Below are 26,214 nucleotides of genomic sequence, written 5' to 3' on the forward strand. Positions count from 1 at the left end.
TATCATTCATATCTTTCGGAACGTTTGTTACACGGGGTGTCGTGTTCCACTCGGAGAGGTTTTGCTAACGGACATTGCAGTAACGAATGGGCTGGGCAGCGGGCAGCGTCGTAAACATTAGGAAGTACTGATACGATGTATGTGCTCTTTAGTGCTCAGTTTAATTATAAGAGCAATCGGAATACTCCCCCGTTAATCTAAAATCCGGATTATTTTCCCTCACGTTACATTACAACAACATTCAACTGGTCACACTTTTAAAATGCCACGGAGAAAGGTAAGCGTTGCAGTCAGACTCATAATAACAAGATAACGTCATTGCTAATATTGACAACAAATTTGCCTTTATCCTTATAAATGGTTTGTGAACCTCAAACCTTTCCAAAACGGTGCTACTATGCTAGACTGTGAATGATTCTTGGGCACATATTGTGGCAGCGTTAGGTAAAACAAACCGAAGTCACGTCGATTCGACCCGTCATTGCTAAAGGCTAATCTAGCATTTGCTGAGTTGCAGAATGGGGTTCTTGTTTTCTGTGCTTGTTTGGGCGTTGCAACCAATGGTCTGCACAAATGAAACTATGTAACCATTAAAAACGCAAATCGCATTAATGCATCCTGTCATTTGGCAAGAGGTTAAAAACGAGATAAGGAACAGGCTGTTCTTTGATTGAGAACGAGACACACCAAAACAACGCTGCGATAGGTCAGAATTAAAAACAACCGCCCTGACGCCTTGCCCCTCCTGCTTTGTGATTGGCTGTATGTAAATTAGACGCTCGTGCACAGTATGTCAAAATCGCCTGACATTTTAGTATGTAAATTTAGTATATTATTTGATTTTGCCATTAGCAGTACTGTAGATAATAAAACAATATAGTTTAGAAAATACAACAACACCTGATTAATTAAAATGCAATACGACACCATTGTTTATATTTTGGATTGTAAATATGCGATTTTTTTTCCTCATATATATATATAGATATACATATATACATATAGATATAGATATATTCAATGTTATAGCCTGCTACTTAAGCTTGGCAGTGCACCCCCTGTTGCTGAACAAATGATTCATCTGTGTACTCCTCGTACCCATACCCCACCCCCTCTGTGTCCGCGGCTGAGGGTTTGAGGAGCGCCCCTCATCTGCCCCTCTTATCTGTTATACCCCCACTCACAGGCGACTCTGTTTCAGCTGGCAGCCAACATTTCTTCTTCTAATTCACTTTTTAAATGTCAGTGTTTTGAGAATCAGAAGACAGCTGACAATCCAAAACGCTTTGCGCGTGTTTCTCGTTCATCCCGTGGAGCATCGGTTATTGTCGAGGACATGGGTGAGACACGGGTTTTGTTCCGTGGAGGTAATGTGCTAAATATGAAGGACCGTTAGCCATTGACTGGACAACACACGCCGTTCCCCCCACAATGGGATCAATGTGGAACTATCCACTGGTAAATAACCGTGTGCGCACTCCACGCGGATCTTTGCCGTGCACTGACTGTGTTGTGTTGTTTGCAGCGAACGGCAGGTAGCAGCTCAGATGGCACAGAGGACTCGGACTTCTCAGCTGAGGAACCAGCGGAGGTAGCGCGCCGACGCAGCAGCACGCGCCTGACCCGGGCATCTCTCCGTCTCAGCCGGAGCTCACAAGGTATTGGCCCGAACAACCATACGAACAACTTTTTATTTGGTCATACAGTTCTGCACACATTTAATTACAATGGATTACAGTGAACTGCTCTGCGTCACTGTTAGGACTGTTTATTGTATTTCTATTCTGGTGGTAAACAAAGTTCACTCATGCTAATACTGTCGGCAAAAGCCACATTGCAAAAGTCCAGTTTTGGGCTAAAGGTTTGTATTTGGAATGGTTAGGTCTCAGTTTGTTTTCCTCATACAGTTAAATAGTTGATTTCAGCTTTTGTACGTACTTATAGATAAAAGAGTTCGGAGCAGCTCTCCTGTTGCACCAGATGAAGGTCGGGGAGCAGATGTTCCAGTTGTGTCTGGGCGCAGAATCACACGCAGCCAGCTGGGGGCAGCAAACACCACAGCCAAGAAGTACCCACTGCGTCAAAGCAGGTCATCAGGCTCTGACACTGAGGCCAATGGTGAGAGCATTATGTACCATTATGTATCAACAAGTGTCTTTGAGAAGTTGGGCGCAAAAAGGCATTGCTTATTCTGGATTAATGAGTGGAGGGAGTAAAAATAGATTGTTGAAGCAAAAGTTTTTAATTCCATAAAATATAGGTAATAATATATAGGTTTCAAAGTTTAACTCTGATTTGGTTGTAATAAATTGAGCTGGAAGGAAAAAATATTTAAAGGACTCAATGTTAGAGAGAAATCAATGTAATGTGGCAGAACAGAATGTCATTGTATTTCTTCATTATTTTTAAGTTGTGAAGGTACTCATTTACACTGCAATGGCTGAAAATTACTCCTTTTATTTAAATAATTAAAATGTAAATTTTGATTATACAATTGGGTGCCGTTGCACAGCGATTAGTGTTCTCGCCCCACAGCAAGAATGTCTCTTGGTTTTGCTGTGTGGTGTCTGCATGTTCTGTCTGCGACAGCATTGGTTTCTTCCAGTTTTTTTTCCTTCTACCTCTAAAAACATATACTGTAATGTAGGTTCGTCTCTGGGGCCAGGACGCCCCTGCAGAGATTTTAAAATCTCAATGGTACTAGTATCGCTAAAAATAAATAAAATAAATAGATTATAAAGGGGAACAAAACATTATACCACTATACCCTTGAAAATGGATGAAAAGCTCCTTTTCCTTACAGGTTGTTTGCATGGGTTAAAGGGTTTTACTTTGCTCATTACTTTCATATCAGTGTTTTGATATTTTTATACGGGAAAATTAAATTCAGAAATTTCTTTCTTAAACCAAGTAAAATTTATATTTCCGTGGATAGATACTTTTGCTCACAAACCTATTATTATTATTTTTTTTATATTCAATGCCACTTTTCTTCCTCCATAGACCTCAAGCAGGGGGCAGACCGAGATGAGAGCCCCCCTCAGACGCCCACAGGTAACGCCCACTCCTCTGAGTCAGACATTGAGGTTTCCAGTCCGGGTAATGACATTACGGAAGACGAGAGGTTAGCCAAAGAGCTGTCACTCAAAGAGGCCGCTGCCCACGACCTGTCCCACCGGCCCAAGAGACGGCGCTTCCACGAGAGCTATAACTTCAACATGAAGTGTCCCACGCCAGGATGTAACTCACTGGGTAGGGATCACTTAACATTGGACCAGTAGAATTCTAATCAAACATACATAATATTTAATATTATAGTTAAGATGTGTTCTCTTTATTAGGACATTTAACAGGAAGACACGAGAGACATTTCTCCATATCTGGATGTCCTCTTTATCACAACCTGTCTTCTGATGAATGCAAGGTACGTCTAAATCAGGGCTCTGACCAATTATATTCTCTTCATATAAATTGTATAGCAAAGTGTTAGTAGTTCATTTTCTTTTTGTATCTATGGGACTGTAATAGGCTGATGTAGGCCAATATTTATCATTATTTATTTATTGTCAAATTATAGTTATTTTCATGAAAAATGTGATAGAAGATCAAATAAAGTAGCCAAAACCATAGTGATCATGCATTGTTGCTATAGAAACCTCTTTTTAACATGCTTTGGGGCATTATAAAGTGGTATGCATAAATTATTAACAAAGCAGGAAGGCTGTAGAGCAGGGAAAGGCAAGTTTTCTTGGCGGAGGGCCAATTTTCTTTATTGTAAATAGACCAAGGGCCGAAACCGCTGATTATTAGCCCAAAGTAAAGCACAACACTGAAAAAATTACCATCATGAGATAAATGACTGAAAATCGCTTGAATTAAAGTTCTTCTATGTTGAATTTCAGTCGGTTTGACCTAATCCAAGATACAAATGCTATAGCGCCAATGGAACAAGAATAAAACCCACTTCAAATCAGACAATTGTTTTTCACTTGAAATTACACAAAACTATTTGAATTAAGGGAATAACTACTACTAGTGGTTTTATCTCATCTAAGACCAGACCAAATCTACTCAAACCTTAGAATGAATCTCTTAATTCAAGTAGATTTATGTCATTTCTTCCTGAAAATGATTATTCTTTTTCCAGTGCACTTCCTTCAAATACCAGTGTGGTACATAATATATGACCTCATTGGGTGCATTGACAGTATTTCTATCTTTTTTTTTCTCCCATTTAACACTAATAATGTTAAAAGTACTCTCTGATTTGTGTGATAATGTTTCTCCAAATCATCTTGAGGGCCAGGGGTTCTGTGCTGGAGGGCCGGATTTGGCCCTCAGGCCTGACGTTGCCTACCCCTGCTTTAGAGCATCAGTGATCTGTCCCATTTTTTGTGCATGTTTTGAACAAGAAGCAACAAACATTGGCCCTAACATTATTATTCTGCTGGTGTAAGTTGAATAAATAACATGAGCAAAGAATAACACCTATACTGCGAACTTGTGAAGGAACGGAGTGCTTTATGTTGGCCATGGGGCTCACAGTGACACATTCTGTTGTTGTTGTTTTCATCAGGGCAAAACTACAGGTCGTGACAAACAGGCCGAAGAAAGGGCGCTATCACACCGACAGGACGAGAACAGGCACTCCACCAGAAACCAGGTATCACAGCATGTCTCGCCCCCGAGGGGCAATGTCATAACAGTGACCCCCCTCCCCTTTCGTTCTAGTTATTGAGGAGTTTTTTGTGCATAGAAGGATTTTTTTGTATTGACGGAGCGCGAAGATGTGTGGGAATCATTGTCTGTAAACAGTCAATGGACTCCAGTCTGTGTATTAGGATTTGAATTGCGTTCCACTTTATTCTTCTATGTTTGTGTTGCTATATTTTGTTGATATTGACTTTGAGGTTGTTACTATATTGTCCTTAGGCACCTTCGGACCGTCAGTTGCGCTACAAAGAAAAAGTGACAGAGCTGAGAAGAAAAAGAAACACTGGACTGAACAAGGAGCAAAAAGACAAGCACATTGTAATGTTTAAATATGAATCTTTACTTGGGTTTAATCTAAGCTATACTGGTTAATTTGTCGTTATTGTCTCGACTCAGGAGCATCGCCAGGGCCACGGCACCAGTCGAGAGCCTCTCCTGGAGAACATCACCAGTGACTACGACCTGGAGCTGTTCAGAAAGGCGCAGGCCCGGGCCTCCGAGGACCTGGTAAGAGACGCACCTCGGGGTGCCACACACCCCTGAGAGGAGGGTCACAAGTGTAGCTACAGTCTTTACCAAAGCGGGCAATGTGAGCGATCAGACAAAACAGAAGAGCTTTGGTACAAGACAATCCTGTTTTCAATGAGATCTTATATTTCACATAACAACGACAAAACAATGTTATGTGATGTAATACAAAAGCAGTAGCTCATTTATGAGAACATCGGTCAATTGATGCAAAGATTTGCGGTTCAGTTCTCGTTCCTGCTGCTACAGACTGTCATTGTGTCGTTGGGCAAGACACCTAATCTCATCTTCCTTCCATTCTATATATACTGGGTTAAGAATGTGGATGATGCATTGACTGGTGGTAGAAAAGTGTCATATAATGTGACCTTTCTTACTTTGTTTAATTATTTGTATGCTGTAACTGTTTAGGCAACCTTTCTACCACATTTAACACAAAAGTATATCTTTAATAATGATTTGATCAAACCAGACAACTATTTTTGAATTCTCCTTCTGGTTCTTCGTTTGGACATTCAGTCTTGATAATGCGAAGACACGGTTTTAGTCCAAAATGTGACCTTCCTACGTCGTAATTAAAGTGCACAGTGCACATTTTGTCACCTGTCCCTCACTTGCTTTTGTGCCGATTGTATTTGTGCAGGAGAAGCTGCGTCTGGCTGGCCAAGTGTCAGAAGGGGGCAACATGATTAAGACCATTGTGTTCGGCCGATATGAGCTGGACACCTGGTACCATTCGCCGTACCCCGAGGAGTACGCTCGGCTGGGGAAGCTCTATATGTGCGAGTTCTGCCTTAAATACATGAAGAGCCAGACCATTCTGCGCAGGCACATGGTAGGCAGGAGTTTGTAAAACACATTTCTAAGTGTTGCATTATTTTGCTTTCACGCCTCGTCAAGTCTGGACTATTAGATTTTCTCTGGAACTCTATCGTAGGTATGACAAGGGGAGCGGGGTGAAACATGTGATTTTCAGAGTAAATATTGATCTATGTTTAACTCATTTGAAAGCGAAGACCTACATAACTGACCCAAGACTTTTCCTTGCGTTGTTGCCGTGTTATCAACTCATTTTTGTCATATTTTTGGTGCTGTTTTGTCATGTTTTTGTTGCTTTTTGTCACTGTTCTGTTACCGTTTTGTTGCTTTTTTGATGTTTTCATAGCTGTGTTTTTATCCTCATTAACATCTCATTTTTCTTGCTATTTTGACGCTTTTTTTAAGAAGCTTTTAGATTCGGGTAAAGTCCAATCACCCCTGGGGTCTTTGTGCTGGGGCCAACGTATTGTGTGAATGATATTCATGTGTACTAATCACAGTAGTTCAGGCTTCAGTGGATGTAGCTGTATTACACGTTGTGAATCATAATTTGGTGCATAAGGCCATCCCACGCAATATGTCTAGACCACGCAGAAATGAATTGTTTGTGGAGACAGAAGAAAACACAGATCTTCATATAAATGTACCCTCAATAATTATTTCTTTTCCAGGCCAAATGTGTTTGGAAGCATCCTCCAGGAGACGAGATCTACAGAAAGAGCAATATCTCTGTATTTGAGGTCGATGGTAAAAAGAACAAGGTAAAACAAAATATGGCATTATTATATCAGTGACATAAATAAATATCACTTTCTTTTGTTAATTCACGTTCTGTACAGATTTACTGCCAGAACTTGTGTCTACTGGCCAAGCTGTTCCTGGATCATAAAACTCTGTATTACGACGTTGAACCATTCCTCTTTTATGTTATGACTGAAGCTGACAACACAGGCTGTCATCTGGTCGGCTACTTCTCCAAGGTACGATGCAAATCCACACTTAACATTTGAAAGTAGAAAACCACAGATTTTAATTAACAAATTATAAAAGTAGAATTTAATGCATCCTGTATAAGTGTGATATAGCTCAACATTTAGATGAACAACATAGCCTAAAATGTAATTACTAAAATTACGCCTTGAGTAAACCCTACAGTATGAGTTTAGAGTATTTCCCGAAAGTGAAAATGAATTGGGACATGATTTAAAGACACTAAATAGTCGTTCCGTATAAAGATAGTGCAATGAATAAGCAGGATTTTAGTGCCTATTTAAACACCTGTTTTCTCCATAATAAATAGTATTTAAATTAATAAAATAGGGGAAATTATAGACAAAGCATGTTTTTGATTATGATGTTTATATGTGACTATGTTTTCTCATCATCTGTCAGTCATAAAGAGGTTTAAAAATGCTTATTGTTGCAGGAGAAGAACTCTTTTCTGAACTACAATGTGTCCTGTATCTTGACCATGCCTCAGTACATGAGGCAGGGCTACGGCAAGATGCTCATCGACTTTAGTGAGTACGCACTATTACAGTACAGTTTGACACATTTCAAAGTTTATTTGTCCATACCTTGTTGTCTCTTCAGGTTACTTACTGTCCAAAGTAGAAGAGAAAGTGGGGTCTCCAGAGCGCCCCCTGTCTGACCTGGGCCTCATCAGCTACAGGAGTTACTGGAAGGAGGTTCTGCTGCGATATCTCAACAACTTCCAGGGAAAAGAGATCTCTATCAAAGGTCAGAACTGTCTTATACCATCAGTTTGGCAGGCTACACGTTAGAGTAGGAGTGCTTTGTGTTCTTGTTTTTTACTTCAATGTCGTGACAGTGGTTTTAGTTAAACGGTTAGATTATATTTTGGACCTTTTCAATCAGTAGAGTTAAGTGTTTGGACAAATGCAGTATTATACAAAATCATTTTGTTTTTAATTATCTTCTCTCTTTATGGGCATCCCATTCTAAATCCTCTGGTGAATGTGGTATTGTAAGGGGCAGCCAGGTGGGGTTTTCATGTGAACACTTGACTGAACTGGGTAACACCAGGTCTGTGTGACATAAACACACTTGACTTCAAACCTAGTTTCTCTGAAATATAGGTCAGCAGAGGCATTCACTGAGAGAACACTTGAACACATGAATATACAACTCAAAGTCGTGTACAGGCTATGTTATATCCACACAAACTGATTTTGCTTGTTGTTTTGACCTGGAGCTCTGACATTGAGGACTGATGAGCAGAGGCTTATGTAACTTTTTGAAGCAACTGTACTTTTGCAAGAAGCTTTTTCATCAGTAGTGATATTAAAATGAAGTATCTGTACTCTTACTTGAGTAAAGAAAAAGAGTAGCTTGCGCCACGGTGGGTCTGTAAATCTGACAAATCTTTTTATGTTATTATGGTATTTCCTTTTAAAATATTAGCTTTAGCCGTTTTCACATTATTTGATGTCTTGTGTCTTATAATTTATGTCACCACTGAAACATGAATCAGACTTTTAGGCTGTTACTCAGTACTCACACTACACAAGTAAAACTTTCTCCAAGTACCTTTGCACTCTTTCTTGAGTAAGTTTCTCTACCCACCTCTGCTGATAAGTGACAACACAGTGTTACAATGTCTGCACTTTTCAACACTTTTCCCCCTGAGGTTTTAGTTGATACAAAACAATCTAATATTACGCTCTGCGGCTAAAAGACCTTCAGAAGTGTATTCTGCTTTTAAAATGAGACGGCTCCTCAGGGCCCTTCACCTTTGTCAATTTCAAAGAGATTAACAATCATGCAGTTCGATTTTTTTCGTCATGACTTTTTGATTTCAAAATTAAGTTACAGTTTGTGAATTTAATAAAGTGTGACTGAGGCAATGGGTTTCGAAGTCACTTTTTTGACAGTAAACTTTCAGATCTGTTCATTAAACTGATATGTGTGTATGATTATTAGTGATTTTTTTCCACTGTATTGTTATTTTATTTTAGTTTTTCCCCCCACATTTTTCCTCTCCAAACTGTGTCAAACTGAAAGGCTGCTGGATTGAAGCATCCCAGTTGTTGGCCTTGTTCAATAGTTGCCAGGTTTCCACTTGTCTCAGCTGAAAGCGCCTCATTGTAAAACCTCTGCCTTTAACCCTAACACGAAGCCAGACTCTTAGTGTAAAGCCAGTGACGTGTCCTTGTGTTAACAGAGATCAGCCAGGAGACGGCGGTGAACCCTGTGGACATTGTCAGCACGCTGCAGTCGCTTCAGATGCTCAAATACTGGAAGGGAAAGCACCTGGTGTTGAAGAGACAGGTACGGCAAGAACAAACCCCACACTGATAACGCACTGTCGGCCACAATCTCACTGAGCGCTCTCACACAAGTCCACCTTGTCTCATCCAGGACCTTATAGACGACTGGAAAACCAAGGAAACCAAGCGCGGCAACAGCAAAACAATTGACCCCACGGCCTTAAAGTGGACGCCGCCGAAAGGAACATAGAGGAGCTGCTTCCTTTGACCCCCAGCTTCACACGGCGGCACAGGCACTGACTCATCTCCTTTCTGGAAACACAGCCGTTCGTCTGGGTTCAACAGTCACTAGTCAGTTATAGCTCATGTTAGGATTCTCCCATTCTCACTCAATGAATCAAACCTGTTTCTGCTTTTACACTAGTGAGTACATGCACAATTTACACAGAAGAGAATGTGTTATTGCGACACATATTGCACAGTCTTTGTAAACAGAAAAATTCTATAAAACACTATGAATTATATTGATAATATACAGTCCAATAATGAGGATAACAGTAGCTGAATTGTGGACTTAAATATTGTCTGAATTATTGAAGTACAAAACAGAAATTCCCCATTGGTTTTCATTGCATAAGATCCAGTGCAGCTTAAGTTGTACCTTGGTGATAAATAGGAAAAGCTTTAGGTCATTTTAATATATACATGCAAGAGATTCAACTCTGCAAAAACTATACGGTCGAAGCTTGAATGTAAAATAATCACATTGGAGAAATAACTTTGCTCTTGTTGATCTTCATAAGAAACAGTTTCTACAGATGTGTTGTGTACCAGAGATTTGTCATCCCCTGCTGCGATCTCTTCATGTACAGTCTCGTTCACAATCCAGTGGCTGTTTGAACCCTGAACTTTTCACCCACAAAAAGCTCTGTAGCTGCCGCCGATCAGATTTTTCCGATATTTGTCAGTCACTCTCTGAAACATTCCCTCTTATGTGGAGGAGGGCCCCCACTGCTCCTCACAGGTTGCCCCAGCAGCACTGAAGGTCGGGAGTCGGGACATTGACTTGTTCCATAACTCACATTCAGAGGCCAGTGAGTGTAGCTACCATCGTTTTAAATCCTTGCCGAGAAGGGGACTGGTGTTATTGGTTGTGCAGCTTCCGTTTTTACTGTACATAATTCTACCTCTGAGGTTTTGCCACTGTTAAAAAGCTAGAATATGTTTTGTTATTCCCCTGTGTAAACTTAAAAACCCAAAAGAGCATTTTACTAGATTTTTTACTATTTATAAAGTATTCTTGGTACGTAAAATTTGTAACAGATAAAAGAAAGAATGTTTGCAAGAGAAGAATATTAGTCCTGTATTTCATTTTGCCTTTTTTTTTATTTCTTGAGCTAACTTTTTATTTTAAATTTGGGACAATCTTAATATTTATTTTTGCTCTATCTTGGCTGTGGTTCTTGTCTTGTGTGCTCAACATTTTAAAAGTGAATATAATTGTTTTGTAATGTATCAGTTTTCCTCTTGGATGCCTTTTATTCATATCATAGGTACTTCATTTGATGCACTTGTTCTCATGTAATATATCAAAGTCATCACACATCAGTTTGTTCCTGAACATGAGCCGGGCGTGTCTAATATTGAGGCCTGTCCTGTTCTGTCGATGCCTTTTGTTTTCTACAGATTATTTCCACATTTCACACCAATCATAGATTGTTGTCATTGCCTTTTACTTAGCCACTAAACTGACAGGAAAACATGCATTAGCTTTTTGGCAGATGCTTTCTGAAATAAACCCTTTTGTTACTGCCATGAGCAGTGAAAGTGCATTTACAAATCCACCCTTATTCACCGTGTGCGTCATAATTACTCAAATCAGATATCCTCGTTTGTTTTTTACGTTAATGCGTCTTTTTGTGTCATGAAATAAAAATGTAGAAACCATCGTCATGTGATTTTTCACTTTGTGTCTAATTGTGTTTAGTAAAAATGTGTTTGTCAGAAAAATATTAATATACTTCTGTAATGGAGGCTTTGCTATATTTAAATGAGTCATATTCTGTGGGGCACTCGAAGTCAGTAAGTTAAAATATCATTACAAGTATTACATTAGATTTCAACTAGCATTGAATATACATTTATTGGGAATAAATGACATTGACCATTTTTACTGCATAAGTTCTCAAAAAATATAGTTTAATGGTATGTTATTGTGATGTTAACAGTATTTATTTTTGAGCACAACATCGTCTTTATACTTATAAATATGAGGTTTATTTGAATACTTTCTACATGACTTCTGTTGACAGGGGTTAAGCTATAACATACAAGATAAAAGAGGTTGGGAACAACTGCAGAGAAGGATTTGTGACTGATTTTAATCTTCAAATTGCTTAACAGTGTTTTTACTCTTTCTTTGTCATATTTCGTTGTTCCTTTTCAAAGCTCCTCTTTTCACACAGAGCAAAACGCTGCAGTGCTGTTTCCACACTGAGCTCATTTATATCCTCCTCTTCCTCCGCAGATCATGTTCCTCTTCAGTGAGTTTCAAAACAAACGCGAGGCTCTGCCCCTTGTGTTTTTGCCAAAAGTCTCCACAGGCATCACAAAGACTTAAAATGAACAGACTGAGCAGCTCAGGGCCGGCTGTTTTGATGATCAATGGTTTAATATATATCACATTGTCACATGCACATCAGGTATTCTCCAGGCCAGTGGTTCTCAACTGGTGGTCCTTGGACTTCGGGCAATTTTAGACTTTATATAGAGATCTTTTAATGCTTTAGAAACACATTTAAGTAAGATGTTTAGACCTGATTTAGTCCAATGTAGGGGTTTGGACCTGATTTGACATTGATTCAAGCCTCATGGTGGTTATTTATTTGAAAGGTTTGAGAACCACAGATCTGAGCTTTAAGTCTGGAAATGATGCCCTTTTTCCTTTTCCAAGGCTTTTTTGGCAAAACTGATTTAAAGTAACATGACTTTAAACACGCCTCTCTGCCTCAAGTTAGCATGAACAAAGAGAGAGACTTTGATGGTGGGAAAAAGGTGCAGAGGTTTAATGTTAATCGTTCACCTTAAGGTGAAGCTGTAAATGTATTCATAATTAATGGAACTGCGCCACCTTTGACATTATAACATTTTGCACTTTGGACTGCGCTGCTTTTGGGAAAAATAATAGTGATGGCCTTTTATTTATGAAAGAAATATCGAAATCTGTGAATATAATGTACAATGTCTGAAACAGCAGGAAATCAAAAGCACTAATGTCAACAAAATAATGTATTTATTTTTCAATATTCCATTCTAACAAAATCATAAGGACAGAGGGAAAGACTTGGCTATAGTTTTCAGAAATGTGATATGAACACAATGCACATCTGGTTTGAATTGAAAATAAAACTAACAATGTTGAATAAAAACATTCAGAGTTGGTTTCTTTAGTACATGTCCCAGTCGTCTTCTGATTCTGAAAAACACAATTTCCATACACAGAAAAGGTCAACATAAAACTACGACTGGCTGCAAACTTAAATCAAACATTTAGTTGCTGCTTCTTGAGTGATCATTTGTGTTGTATGCTTAATTTGCATCATTGATTTTAACTGTAATTATTGTTTGTGAATCAGTTTTTAAAAAATAATTTTAAATTGTAAAATCTTCAAAACCTTGCAGCTCGTTTTAGTCCTAAGATGCAAATAATAATAATAAAGTCACATTACCTTCACCTAAACTTCTTCTCCCCATGAGTCCAACAAACGCCTCGCCTTTATTTCCTGCAAACAGTGAATTGTTCAAAAGAAACATACAGTTTGGAAAAAAGTAAATATACTCTATGCATCATGGTGACTTACTTTGGGCATTGAAGTATTCACGTTTCCTACCCAATCTCGCAGAATGAGAAATTCCTATACAAACAAATCAGATAGACTTTAATAAGCCACGATGGGAACATCAGTGAAGGCTGTCGTCCGGCGCTGACCTGAGCTCCTGCCCATGAGCCCGTGGAACTGCTGTGCTTTGGAGCGCTTGATGATCTCGGCCAGTCGCATCCTCAGCCCCTGCTCCAGAGGGAACTCCTGCAGTCAACAACAGCACAGTGACAAACCGCTGCCTCTGTCCGTGGTGCTGAACACAGCCTTTTTAGTGATCCCCATGGAATGCTAAATAAACACGCCCGCTTGTGAATAATAAATGAAGTGTTAATGAAAACCGTCAGGACCTTATTTTGTCCACTCTCAAACTAAAGATAATATAATAAGTGTGAAGAAGAGTTCAATGCAATCACAAGAACGTATCACACTTCACGAGTTTGTACTTGTTTTTTATCAGACTTTTTGTCAACTGCAGCCTATCTGATAATTTTGCCAGGATATGCAATAACATAGGTCCTGAAAATAACATGAAGCCAATACGTTTCGTAAAATATTTGATGTCGCCATTGTAAGGTAAACATTGTTGTTAGCTCATTATGTCCCAACGTCTTGTAATGAGGGATATATTTGTCGGTCACATAACATTTGATTGTGAATAAGCTGCACTGTATGCTGTTTGAATTAAATAAACTTAGCGAGTAATTACATCTACACCCTACCTGCCAAGTGTCCAAGGTCCACACGCCAGAATCCTGCTCCTCGTTGGACAGAGGACCAGAAACTACTCCCATCACCTGCAAAAGCACCATCAACAAGAAGACAACTAACAATTTCAGTGCCTCCATTGTTACTTCTGGGCGTAAATATTATGGTGGTGGTCAAGTTAAAGTCTCCTCGACAGGACGAATAAAGAAAACAAAGTTAAAAGACACACACACCGTCTCTGCTGAGAGATACTTGCTCCTGACAGGAGAGTGCCCTTATATGTGCTCTACACATGCCCCTCCCGGCAGCATCATCCTTTCAAAGTCCTGCCTTTTTTGGTGTGACTCACTTATGATGTGAACTTCACAATTCAGGCATTGCCAACTGGTGGATTTGGACATAACTGCGGGTGTCTGGAAAGTTGTTAGCGAGTCGATTTATAGGCAAAAACCTGTATTTTTTTTAAATTTGTAATCAACGCTGTACATACACTATTTCTAAATTAAGCACGGATGGATGAATTTTTGCAAAAAGGAAGTAGGACTTGAGAAAAGGGAGAAAAGGTTATTTTCAGGCTCTATAATGTGATGATTTCACAACCAAGGGAGGGGCAGGAGCCAGTTGTTCCAATTATGCATTACACTTTCACAAGTATTATCTTAAAAGAAAACTGACTGGGTCCATGATCTCTATACAACACCAAAAATCTTCTCACAAACAAAATAATATAAATATTATAGGCCTTTAGAGCACTGTGAAGTCGCCTGAAACTCAGCAATACAACTTAAATAGATCCGTTCTTGATGGACTCCATGAATCATTGTGGTGGTGAATTTGCCTATATTAAATATCTTTTGTGTTTTACAATATTTCTTTCCCCTCAGAAGTATAACAACTATGTTCAGGAGGTTATGTTCTGGGAATATTTGGCGGACCTCTCAGAAGAACTTAATTAGTATTGATTGTTCATTGTGTGTCTTGGTAAACATAAATAATAATCTAAAAGATTTAATGTCATGATTAGGTCATCAATTCAATTTGATCATGACTAATGCCCTTACTTTGCTTTAAAGAGGTGACTAAGCCCAATCTTGCTCAGGGCTTCATTTGATTGGTTTCACTATTTTTGCCATAGCCATAGCCATAGCTTGTACATCGTGTATGTACTTGATTGCAACAATGTGATTAAAAGTTTGGGGACCACTTGTTAGAATGAGCCCATATCCGGCTGCTGGCTTCCTCTTGTCTGAGATGGATGGGTTGATAAGTCCACCTGTTTGCTCCTCTGGGCCCACATGATGAACAATTGATGAGTTCATTACGCAGCACCCAGCGCACTGTGGCCCTTATTGGGCTCGATTCACAAGTGAAAGAAACTTAGGGCATCCACCATTATTATGTGTCACATTAGTTAATCCAATGTCAGGAAAGATTATGACTATTATCTTGGTTTGTTCTTTAATAGAACTGTTACTTTGTCCCCAAAGACAGCACATCCCAAAGATTCTCAATACAGTTTAGATCTGGACTCTGTGGTGGACAATCCATGTGTGAAAAATATGTCTCTTGCTCCCTGGCATCGTCATCTTGGAATACGCCTGTGCCATCAGAGAAGAAGTTGGCAATTTTTTTGGGTCAGGCAGTGTACTATAGTGTCGACCAAATGTATAGTGTTGCCACCAGATTGTAGAATATTTCCAAACAACATTTTGTTAATGGTCCCTTGTGGGAAAAAAGCCATGTCACTTTTCAACCCCACAGAAAATGATCCCACAGATGCATTGAATTGAACTGAAGATAATGCTGATAAAGGACCAGATACATTGAGGGTGACTAAAATAAACACAAGTTTGTGGAATGTGGTGGAGGCCACAGGGGAACCTTTAATGAAGTGAGTCAGTCACAGGTTCTAACCTAAACCCTGGAGTCTATTTAACTGAGTTTTTCATTATGTTTAGTTTACGGTCTCACTGCTCACTGCTGTTAGTTTGGAAAGCCACAATCAGACTCTTGAAGAGACAATTTACATCCCCATACAAAAAACATCCTTCGGTGCATAGACTGTATGTCCAAAGGCGCATTACATCACTGTCCTATCCTATATATCACTGTACATGTGATAATATTATAGTTCCCAGTGAGTGCAGGTTATATAGTTTTCATTATCACACCTTTTACAACATTTTTTAAATTATAGGTCTAGTTAGGGTCAATTTTGATTATTAGGCCACCACAGTGATTTAACATTACTGACAAGGCCTTTACTAACCAGCTGCAATCAGTGTCCTTTGATAATCAGCATCTATTGACCTTTTTGTACCGCATTTCACACTGAACTCAACTGAGTCATGACCACACTGTAAAGGAGCAATAGGTTCCTGAGAGCAGTGACATCCATGACCACATAGCTCCACATTCAGAGGTTTCTTACCGGTGTCTTCTCAAAGGTCTGTAGGTAAACAACACAAAGTTATCAGACACTGCTCCTGGAGACTGTGTGAGCTGCTGCTGAGGTGTTGTTTAGTGTTCACCCCCAGTGCAGCACCTGCTTTGGGAGAGGAGAGGTGACGCCGGACGCCACAGGAGCGAAAGAAATCACTTGTCCGATTCAATGCTCCAGTTGTGAAAAGCTGCTGTACCGCGAGGCCCATGTGACTCACATAATTGTGGCCATTGTTGGAAGCACGTCAGTCACAAACCCCCAGGTACCATCTTCACTCGTTTATTCATTGGACTCCGTTATTTGGCCTGTAATTTACAACAAAGACTCACATAGATTAAGTATCTGTGGATAAATTGTTGCCGAGTTCTATCTGAATAATATCATAGCTTTTTTAGGTTCTTAATAAATAAATGTTGTGCTACACTCTATGTCTACACAAAATTTGTAATGCAAATTCTGAAAGCTTTATGAAGGATTATTTGCAATAAACTCTTTGGTGATCATGGAATTATGAAATATGATTGAAAGGCAGGATATGTGTATTTATTCAGTGTGTAATTTAATTTCTTGGTATTTTTTCATAGAAGATAAGAGAAAAATAGGTCACAGGAAATGGGTCAAAGTAGAGTACAGGTGAGTTGTATGTGGACGACAATAAATACAGTTTCTTTGTACCAATTTGTGATGAAATATCAATTTAAAACTTTGAACAAATCTTGCACTTTCTGACAGCCTAAACATAATATTTTGCAGTAAATGCTTAAGATGTTTTATTTCAAGTGATCATGTTTACAAAATGTTGTCGTCAAAATGTTTGTTTGCTGTTGACGTTTTGTGTGTGGTAAACATGATGCACTGGTTCCAGGAAATAGTTTTATTAACGCACATTGCCAGACATAGTGTCAAGGACCACAGCTTCAATCTCACTCCATATCACAGGTGTGTTTCAAACAAGCTGTTAACATGAAATGACCTGACAGACAGCTGTGGATGTTGTTTCCACCCATTTATTGCAGATCCAATCACGTTTGAACTGTTTGATCAAACTCATCTCGCTGTGGCCGCGTCTCCTCTGACCTCTCTCCTCACACTACAAATGGCACATATTCCACATGGGCAAAACAGACAAATCATGTCTCACACGGTGCTCTGGCCTCCACTTTGGGTTTGTTAGAGGCCTCTTTCGTCATAGAAGTAAAAACATGAAATATTAACCCTGTACTCGTCACCTCAAACATACTCAGGATGAACCCGAAACTTATTGTGAAAGACAGCATTTGTTAAAGTAGTCGTTGCACTGATATAGTTCTGACAGTGCCGCATGATGGATTAAGAATAGGCCCACCTGGTTTCAAAATATTCCATTTCTATTCTAATTGTGGACTGGTGAATTCTGACTCAGGCAAACTGATTTTTGTTTTGTTTTCTTTTACAGTTTAGTTTAGAATAGTTAACTTTAAATGTCGTACACACGAACAAGCCATAGAGACGTTAAAGTCACAGACAGTGTCCCTCAGAGGAACAGAGGTTTTATTTGTGCATATAACCATGTGGGCAAGCATCACCACGAGGTGCCAGCGGCAGCACTTCCACAATCCTTTAATTTAAACCATATTTTACAGAGCCCCACTGGTAGAAACACAACAAAGTAATTCTGGCAGTAAAACAGTCTTTGCCAACTTCATAATTACATCTCTCAATCTTTTGAAGTAAAGTTTCTAGTACTGTTTGCGTGTATAGAGGAAGCTTGGTGCAGGGGTTTGCCTGATCTGAGGGTCAATTTATCTGGAACATTTGTTGTTGTTTTTTGTGAAAAATTAATCTGTAATCTTGTTATTGTAGGTTAATTTACTAATATAAGATACTATTCACACACTGTGCTGCTGGGATCCTCAGACGATATTATGACAGAATACTGAAAATTGCTATTTTACAATTAGCAATGTATTATTATGATGTATTATTATTAAGCCTGACTATTTTGGTGGTAAAGTATTTTGCATAAACACTGAATGTTATCTTAATTACAAATAATAATCTGCCCTTTCAGCTAGTCAACAACACCACCGTGCCACCTAGAGGTAAAGAACCGGTGCTGCATTTGTAAATGTCTTTAACATCATTTGTGCTGGGAGGCTGTGCTACACCCACCATCTGATGGTAGTCAGTGCAAACTTAGCCAAAACACTGCCCTTACCTATTTTATCCATTGGCACATTGACCAATTCAGTCAACAATTTGATCCCAAATACATTGTACAGTTGTTTTGCCCTTGGGCAAGACACGTTGCAGCTTTGGCAACAGAAGTAATTCCCCAGTGAATGTAACTGGAAAGTTAGTGAATAATGAGCTGGTAATTCTTAGTGAGTGAAAGGGCTGTAAGCGCCACCTGGAGGGCCGCGCATAATAGCCTTTACTGTATTATACGTGAATGGGCCCCATGTTGCATTATACTGATCCAAAGTAAGGGGTTTATAAAACCATGATGAAAAAACAGGAAAGCATTAAGTCTTAATTTGACTTAATAATTGGTATAATCGAGGCATTAACATTCAGTGTTTTTAAATATCAAATAATGTAAAGAAAAGGCAGTAAATATCGAGAGTCTTTCCTAGTCATGAATTTGAATTTGTCTGTGGCACCCTCTGCAGGCAGCAGTGAGAGTCATTATAAAAGAGTGAAAAATAATGACATATTTTCACATTCAGCTTAGTTTAGTTTATCTGGAGTATCCTGAAGCAAGAAGCTGGCTGCATAGGGATTCATTTGTCATTTTTTCTCTTATATGAATGGTTAGGAGAATTTTTCTTCATCCTATTCCTATTCTTGTCATGGACTGTATTATTGTTTTATATTGTGTTTGAATGATTGTTGTTGTGGCTTTTCTTGTTGCACTTCCATCCATGAAAATTAAATTAAATGAACAAACTTTAATCACACATCAGGCCTGGTGATGGCTAATGGACTTTATCCAATCCAGAAAATCCAGAAAAACTTTAAGAAAAAAAAGAAGGAACCATTGTGAACATGATTACTTATAAATGAAGCAAAACACCACTCCATAGCCTAAGTTTTTGATGAGCAAACAACATTACAACTTCAAAAGATCAAGAAGTAAATTGTCATTATATAAACGGCTTTAAATTCAGATTCTTTCCCAAACGTACTGATAACCACACGCAGAGATGGTGCACACACAGTGTTACTACGGCAACACCCATAATCTATTTAAATGCTTACAAATGATTAACAAATGATCTGGAAAGCTTTGTACATGTACATGTAATAGTAAACTATCCTGTATTTAAATGCATTAAAAAAATGCTGAAAATGGAGTAGTTACTATTAAGTGTAACCAAGACAAAATATATTTTTGCAGCTGGGAAAAGCCCTGCCAATGCCCTCACACAGCGGTGGAGGCCTGCTGAATAGTGAAAGTGCGTGTCCGATGAATCTGAGCGGGAGACTCGGGCTGTAGGAGGCTGCGTACGGCCAGTCTGTATCTGCCCGACATCAGGTTGTACAGTAAGGGGTTGATGGCAGGGCTGAGGTAGAACAGCACAGAGGACACTAAGTTGAAGTACTGGGTCAGGTAGTACAGGAAGTACAGATGAGTGTCGGGGTAAGTCGTGACTGTAGAGTTGTACTGTGTGAATGTGCCGCTGGGGGGCACGGTATAGGTTTGTGGCATCACTGGATCCTCAGTCGGGCCAAGAGCGCTGCTTTCCAACTCAATGCTCTCTGGCCTGTTTGAGTCAGTTGCAGTAGTCCCAAATGACAAAGAGAATATGGTCCGTGTCACATGGAAGGGCAGCCAGCACAACACAAACGCGAGTACAATCACTCCTGAAAAACAGACAAAGGGTAGAAAAGTACAAAGTAAATGCACAGTCTTTTTTTCTTTTTTAGATTTGAGATTATCTATTTTAATACTAAAGACATCATTCTCACCCAGCATTTTAATTGTGTTTTTGAGACTCTGGTCCCTGTGGTTGCTTTGAGGGCGCAGCCAAAGGGTTCGTCCAATCAGGGAGTAGACCAGTCCCAGGATGCAGAAGGGAACAAGGAAGTAGAGGATGGAGAGGATCATCATGGCAGTCAGCAGACCAGAGGAGGCTGCGTACTGTGTACAGCGGCACTCACTGTTGTCCGTGTCTTTCATGTAAACCGCCTCACTGCCACCTCCCTCATCCTCTTTCATTTTCTTCTGATTTTCATCTGACCTTTCGATATCCTTTCGTTCTTCATCAATGACACTGTTATTCCTTTCAATCTGGTCCCTTTCACCTAAAACTGCATGACTATTTGCTCCAAATAGGTCATTTCCTCTGTCATCTATTAACAATTCTGCCTTTACTGCATCCATGTCTGTCCAGAGTGCGTCATCCCTCCAGCCCCCAAATCCAACATCGTCTTGAACCTCCTCCACTCCCACCATGACCAACACCGGGGCCGCACTGATGGCCGCTCCCAGCCATAGACAGCCAATCACAACTCTGGTACGGTGCCGTGTGACCAGGGTCTTGGACGTGATTGGCCAGCAGACAGCCAGGTACCTCTCAATAGACAGGAAGGTAATGTGGAGGATGGTGCAGAAGGTGCAGCACTCTGAGAGGAACATGGTGAGTTTACACACCAGGTCTCCCAGAGGCCAGGGTCTGGGCCTCCACAACTACACATGAAAAGACAAAAAAACAAGTCAGTTTGTTTGAAGACTAAACCAGGCTGGTCAGCTCCAAATTCATTTAGATTACAGTGTGTTTGATGATATTCCACTTGTCAAGATTCACCCTCTGAACTTAAGCTTTACTGAAGCCGGAGGGGTTGATGGCAATCAATCAGCCAGTCTTCCCCAGGGCTGCATTATTCATTCAAACATGGTGTGAATGAATGATGCACAATATTGTAAAGTGTCTTTGAGCATCTGGAAAAGTGCTACATAAGTCTAATGCATTAAAAAATAATAATACATGAATTGCTGCCTTTACAAAAAAGGTAAGAGTGCTTGTAATCATGTAAAGATTACAGTATTGCAAATCTGTTAATAACAAGCTGACTGGAAATGGAAACTATATATGATGCTGAAAAAGAACAATCCGTATCAACCTTTCTATATCCCATTGAAAATTAGTACAAAAAAAAGCTGGAGCAATTTCTTTTTCGTCCACTCTTTAATATCTTATGATACTATTGTGTATCGATGACTGATGCAACAATACTAGGGCCGTGACATGATGTGCCTAAACCTAATTTATCGGAGCGTCCCTCGGGGCAGACAGCATCATATGTTGTTTTATACACATTTCCTGTACAACAAAAACTAAAAATACCTAAGATCACAAAGTCTTCTTTTGATAGTCAGTTTTGTTTTAAGTAAGATTAAATTTGCAGAGAGATTTGTGCATACCTTATACAGATCGAGTGGCAGAAGCAGGAGGATGAGCAGATCACTCACGGCCATGCTGCTTAGGTACAGGTACGTGCAGGTTCTCATGTGTGGACGGAGCCACACCACCAGAATGGTCAGGATATTACCCAGAAGACCCAAGATCATCAACGGTATGCAGATTACAGTTACACACACTGATATAAAGACAAACGCATATGAAAATTACATCAGAATAACCACATGAAACAGCAAAACATATCAAATGTCAGTGCCTGTTTGACCCACCGGTTTATGTGCATAATATACTTAGCCTATAATATTCCTTTAAGGATTTAACAAATGGGTGCCATTGAAGCTGCTCTTTCACCTGCCCCTGAGTGGTGTTTACTGTGAGGCATTGATTCTCAGACCCACCTAGCTCGATGAGTCCAAACATAGGCTGGTCCCTGTGGCAGTCGGAGCAGTCCTCCAGGAAGTCCAGCGCACAGTGTCTGTCCTCACAGCCACTGCCCAGGTCTGCTGGCTCCATCACATCTGGCCAGACCCTACAGGGGGTACTGCAGGCTGACGCACACGCATTGATTTCCTTTGTAACTCAATCACTAAAAGACAGGAATTAACTTCAGAAACCAGGTAGAAAGTAAGTGTGCACATAATGAGCAATGTGCACATTTCATCATCGATTTATTTTTGTATTGCTAGATATCAGTTACAGAAGAGAACAGCTAGAGAATCAGCACAAACAAATCAAGCAAATCAAACAGTGAATGGACAAGCTCAGGAAATGGCTCCTGTTCACAGGCGTCCCCTGTCCCTATCCATGTCATATGTTTTGCACTCAACTCATGCCAGCCTCACTTATTGTCCAAAGAGCCAAGAAAGGAATTCATCACGAGAAATAGATCTAGGCTGTATTTATGTCGGCTTTCAGTCATTGGTTGATTCAACTCAACTCAGTCCAGTTGACTCGACGATATTTTAAAATCTCTACTATCTACTACAAAAGAATCGAGGCTACAGAGTGGGGCCTAAAGAGCCCCTACATTACTAGATAAAAATAATGAGTAGCAAAATAATGATAGTCAAATCATGTTAAGATTAATCATATGCTATAACAATGAAAACAAGTAGCACAAGTAATATATCATTGTACTTACTATTGTAGTGGTGGTTTTTATATCCCTTCAGATCTCCTCGACACCTTACGTCTGGGTTTGTTGTGATTGGAAAAACCAAGGATCTCTCTCTCTCTCTCTCTCTCTCTCTCCACACTTGACACACAAGAGGGACTGACAAGCTGGAAAAGCCTAATCCACATTCAAGAGTGTAATTGGTCATTTCAATTAGTAAAGTCTCTTTTCCTGGTTTAAGAATCAAACAGATTGTTCCTTGTTTAGTAGCCTATTGGAAATGGTAAAATAGTAAATGGTCTCAACTTATATAGCGCTTTCCATTAGGCACTCAATGCGCTTTACAGCAAGGATCCACTCACCCATTCATACTCTCATTCATACACCAATATACACAGACACTGAACGTTATTTTTCGATAGCTTTTCTTTTTACATTTCCGAAAATTTCTGTTATTGTTATTGGTTGCTCACATTTTCTTTTAAAGCGTTCTGTTAGTGTAATTAGCAGTTTATTGCAGATGATTCTGTACTATCTGAAGAAGCCCTAGTGTTTGAGAATCACTGGACTCGCACAAACAATATTAAACTAGTCAATGAAATGAATGAATGAAGAAGAAAAAAAAAAAAATCCTGTCCCTGATTTGGGCTCTGCTCTACAAAATCTGTGCTGTTTATTATAGTGCACTCACAACACAGGTAAATACTTCAAACTTCCCAATACTTTCTTAATAAGCTGTGAACAAAAAAGACAATACAAATCAACCATATTTACAAAGGTTTATTTATCACTGCTCTAAGTCCTTCATGGCGCTGCACAGTCAGAAGGACACCACTGCAGCACCGCCTCACCTCAGCTGGAGTTCCCCTCTGTGGCCTCTGCGTAGTCCAGTGACCTGCCCCTTCCAACAAGAGGAGGACAGTGGGTCGTCTCATGATCAGAAGAATCCTGGCTCCTGCAGGTGCACACTGTCGCTCTGTCCTCCCCTCCGGTACTTGCGCACATTGTATGAATGAGAGTGAATGAGTGAACGGTTCCCTAATGCAAAGCGCTACAGTGCTTCTCGAAAGTATTCATACACCTTGAACTTTTGCACATTTTGTCATGTTTGCAACCCTAAACATAAAGATTTTATTTTTATTTTTTTACTGAACGTTCACACACAAGTAAAAGACAACTGTGAAGTGAAAGCGAAATGATACATGATTCTGTTATTTTTCAAAAAATAGAAAAGTGAAAAGTGGGGCATGCATAAGTATTCATACAGCATGAGTGAATACTTTGTGGAACCCCCTTTTACTGCAATAACAGCACAAGTCTTCTGGGATATGACTCTACAAGATTTGCACATATAGAGACTGAATAGCTGGAGGAGGTGTGCGTAGACCGGGAAGTCTGGGCATCTCTGCTGAGACTGCTGCCCCCGCGACCCGGCCCCGGAAGAAACGGAAGAAAATGGATGGATGGATAAACGCACACACTTACCATAACATTTAGAAAACTGGAATCACAGCTACTTTTTTGTTTTTATCGCACACGCAGCTACGACAAAGTAAAGACTATATACAGGTCAAAGTGCGGCGACGTGGAAGGTGGTAAAAGTCGCCGATACGGAGTTTCCAGGTCCAAAGCTTTGAGGCTATACTCAGTCCTCGTCTGACTCTGGGTCCTGGAGCAGGTGGGTGCAGTGGATTCACTAGCGCGTGAAACCGCCGGACGTCCCAGCAGAAGTTGAGGGCTTGTCAGGACCGTCTTCAAAGGAGAGGCGTGGGCGCTTGAAGTCGTTCTCCTTGTCTTCGTCATCTTCATCCCTGCTGCGCTTGGATCCGCCGAGGGGCAGAAAGTCCGGAGCATGACCTGAAGACACATCCAGGACTGTACGGGAGGGTGCAGGGGGAGAGAGCTGACCGAGGTCCTGATGGTAGAGCGCTTCCTCGAAGATCCTTTGGAGGAAGCTGAAGACTGGAGACAGGCTCTCTGCTCGCTGCTGTGGGGCAGGGATCTGGGGAAGACCCACCGGCTCCACAGCTTGAGCAGGAGGGGCCCGCCAGTCAGCCCAAAACTCTTCTGGAGGAAAGCACTGGTCATCCTCTTCACCCTCCTCTTCCTCCAAGAGACCGTTGCCAGGAGAATCTGCAGATTCTTCCTCTTACTCCTCTTCATCAGAAGGCACCTGGAGAAAAAAACAGAAACCCATTTACCTGAAACTCATCAAAGTTGTCGTCGTTCTCTGGAGGGCCCCAAGGGTCGTCCGCATCCACTGGGTCTTCCCACAGGTCGACCAACGGAGCGTCCCACAGGAGGTCTGGAACAAACAAACATAAGCAACTTACAGGAGCATGTAATAACTATTGACCAATTGATGTTAATTACCATTCATTAAATGTTAAAATATTGCATTTTAATTTTTAAATATTCAAAATATTGTAATAAACTGAAATATTACTGAGCAATACAGATCTGCTTTTTAAGCCAATGCAAATCTGCCAGTTTAGAATGTTGGACTGGAAGGCTTACATAAAACATCAATGAATTTCCATGCCCAGAAACAAAAATACCTTCGTTTTTCAACAAATTCCTTGATAATGCTTTACTTAGGATCCCTACTGATATATTTATGCCATTTTTATCAGGTATTAACCATGCCCAATAAAGAAATCGTCGAGTGAAAGTTACTAAGTACCTGCAAAAATACCATCTCATCAAAGTTACCAACTAAGTTAGCCGTAAACTGGACTATTTCGTCAACTTAACCACTTTTGACACAACATTAGCATTAGCAAAAGACGCATTGCCCTCACATGGACAAAACTGTTGCTAACATCGAGAATTCAAGCTATTTTATCAATATTTGTTGATATACAGTATTGTACCAAGAGAGAATGCCAACTCCAAATGCGAAGGTGCCATTGTTTCGTAGTTTGTTCGTTCGTAAATCTGCAAAAACACACAAAACCACAGAAACAAAGTGTTAAAAAGTGTTTTGGATGTGTATTTGACCAATAATTGACATGGACTTCATAAGAAATTAAGATACAGACCTCACGTGCAATCTCCAACTCGGCTGTCAGTGACAAGAAGAAAGGACTCTGCGCGCGAAATTAATTTGATTTGTACAACGAGATGGAGAGCCTGACAGCAATGTTTGTCTTCTTCTTCTTCTTATTTCAATTCTTTTTCTTTTTTAACCAATACTAGGTAATAATAGGTCATGCGGATCAGGTTGACAAACAGTGGCAGCGCGGCTCAGCCGCAGCAGCTCAGCCGCAGCAGCTCAGCTCAGGACTGACACAAGTAGATGGACAGTGACTTTTGAGAATCGCTGCTATCATCAAATATAGTGTGCAGATTATTGTGTAGCCTGATTGGTTACAAT

The 26,214-nt window shown here is 40.1% G+C and overlaps 3 protein-coding genes across 4 annotated transcripts; 1 reads left to right on the top strand and 2 right to left on the bottom strand.

Annotated features, from left to right (window-relative positions):
- The first annotated feature begins 72 nt into the window (after nt 1-72).
- Nucleotides 73-11,203, top strand: LOC306968658 (histone acetyltransferase KAT7-like). Its single transcript, XM_079564103.1, has 15 exons — nt 73-277; nt 1,526-1,658; nt 1,945-2,118; nt 3,004-3,252; nt 3,342-3,424; nt 4,577-4,663; nt 4,933-5,031; nt 5,110-5,220; nt 5,885-6,076; nt 6,732-6,821; nt 6,900-7,040; nt 7,487-7,580; nt 7,654-7,800; nt 9,245-9,351; nt 9,442-11,203. Exons 1-15 carry the CDS (start codon nt 263-265, stop codon nt 9,538-9,540), a joined length of 1,821 nt encoding a protein of 606 aa, XP_079420229.1. The 5' UTR covers nt 73-262; the 3' UTR covers nt 9,541-11,203.
- A 1,207-nt stretch (nt 11,204-12,410) lies between these two features.
- On the bottom strand, nt 12,411-14,108 carry LOC306969491 (uncharacterized protein). Of its 2 annotated transcripts, none has more exons than XM_079565119.1 (5): nt 13,891-14,108; nt 13,279-13,378; nt 13,151-13,204; nt 13,019-13,072; nt 12,411-12,765 (listed from the first exon to the last, which is right to left on the bottom strand). In XM_079565119.1, the coding sequence occupies exons 1-5, from the start codon at nt 14,014-14,016 to the stop codon at nt 12,737-12,739; spliced, it is 363 nt and encodes a 120-aa protein (XP_079421245.1). In that variant the 5' UTR covers nt 14,017-14,108; the 3' UTR covers nt 12,411-12,736. The 2 variants fall into 2 exon arrangements, with proteins under 2 accessions (XP_079421245.1, XP_079421246.1); XM_079565120.1 differs by having other exon boundaries at nt 12,423-12,765; nt 13,279-13,375.
- A 5,614-nt stretch (nt 14,109-19,722) lies between these two features.
- LOC306969583 (growth hormone secretagogue receptor type 1-like) lies at nt 19,723-22,237 on the bottom strand (the record flags this gene model as incomplete). Its single annotated transcript, XM_079565246.1, has 4 exons — nt 19,723-20,165; nt 20,271-20,991; nt 21,727-21,902; nt 22,123-22,237. The coding sequence occupies 4 exons, from the start codon at nt 22,235-22,237 to the stop codon at nt 19,723-19,725; spliced, it is 1,455 nt and encodes a 484-aa protein (XP_079421372.1).
- Nucleotides 22,238-26,214: the final 3,977 nt, after the last annotated feature.

This window comes from Gobius niger (assembly GCF_951799975.1).
Source record: "Gobius niger genome assembly, chromosome: 10".
NCBI lineage: Eukaryota > Metazoa > Chordata > Actinopteri > Gobiiformes > Gobiidae > Gobius > Gobius niger.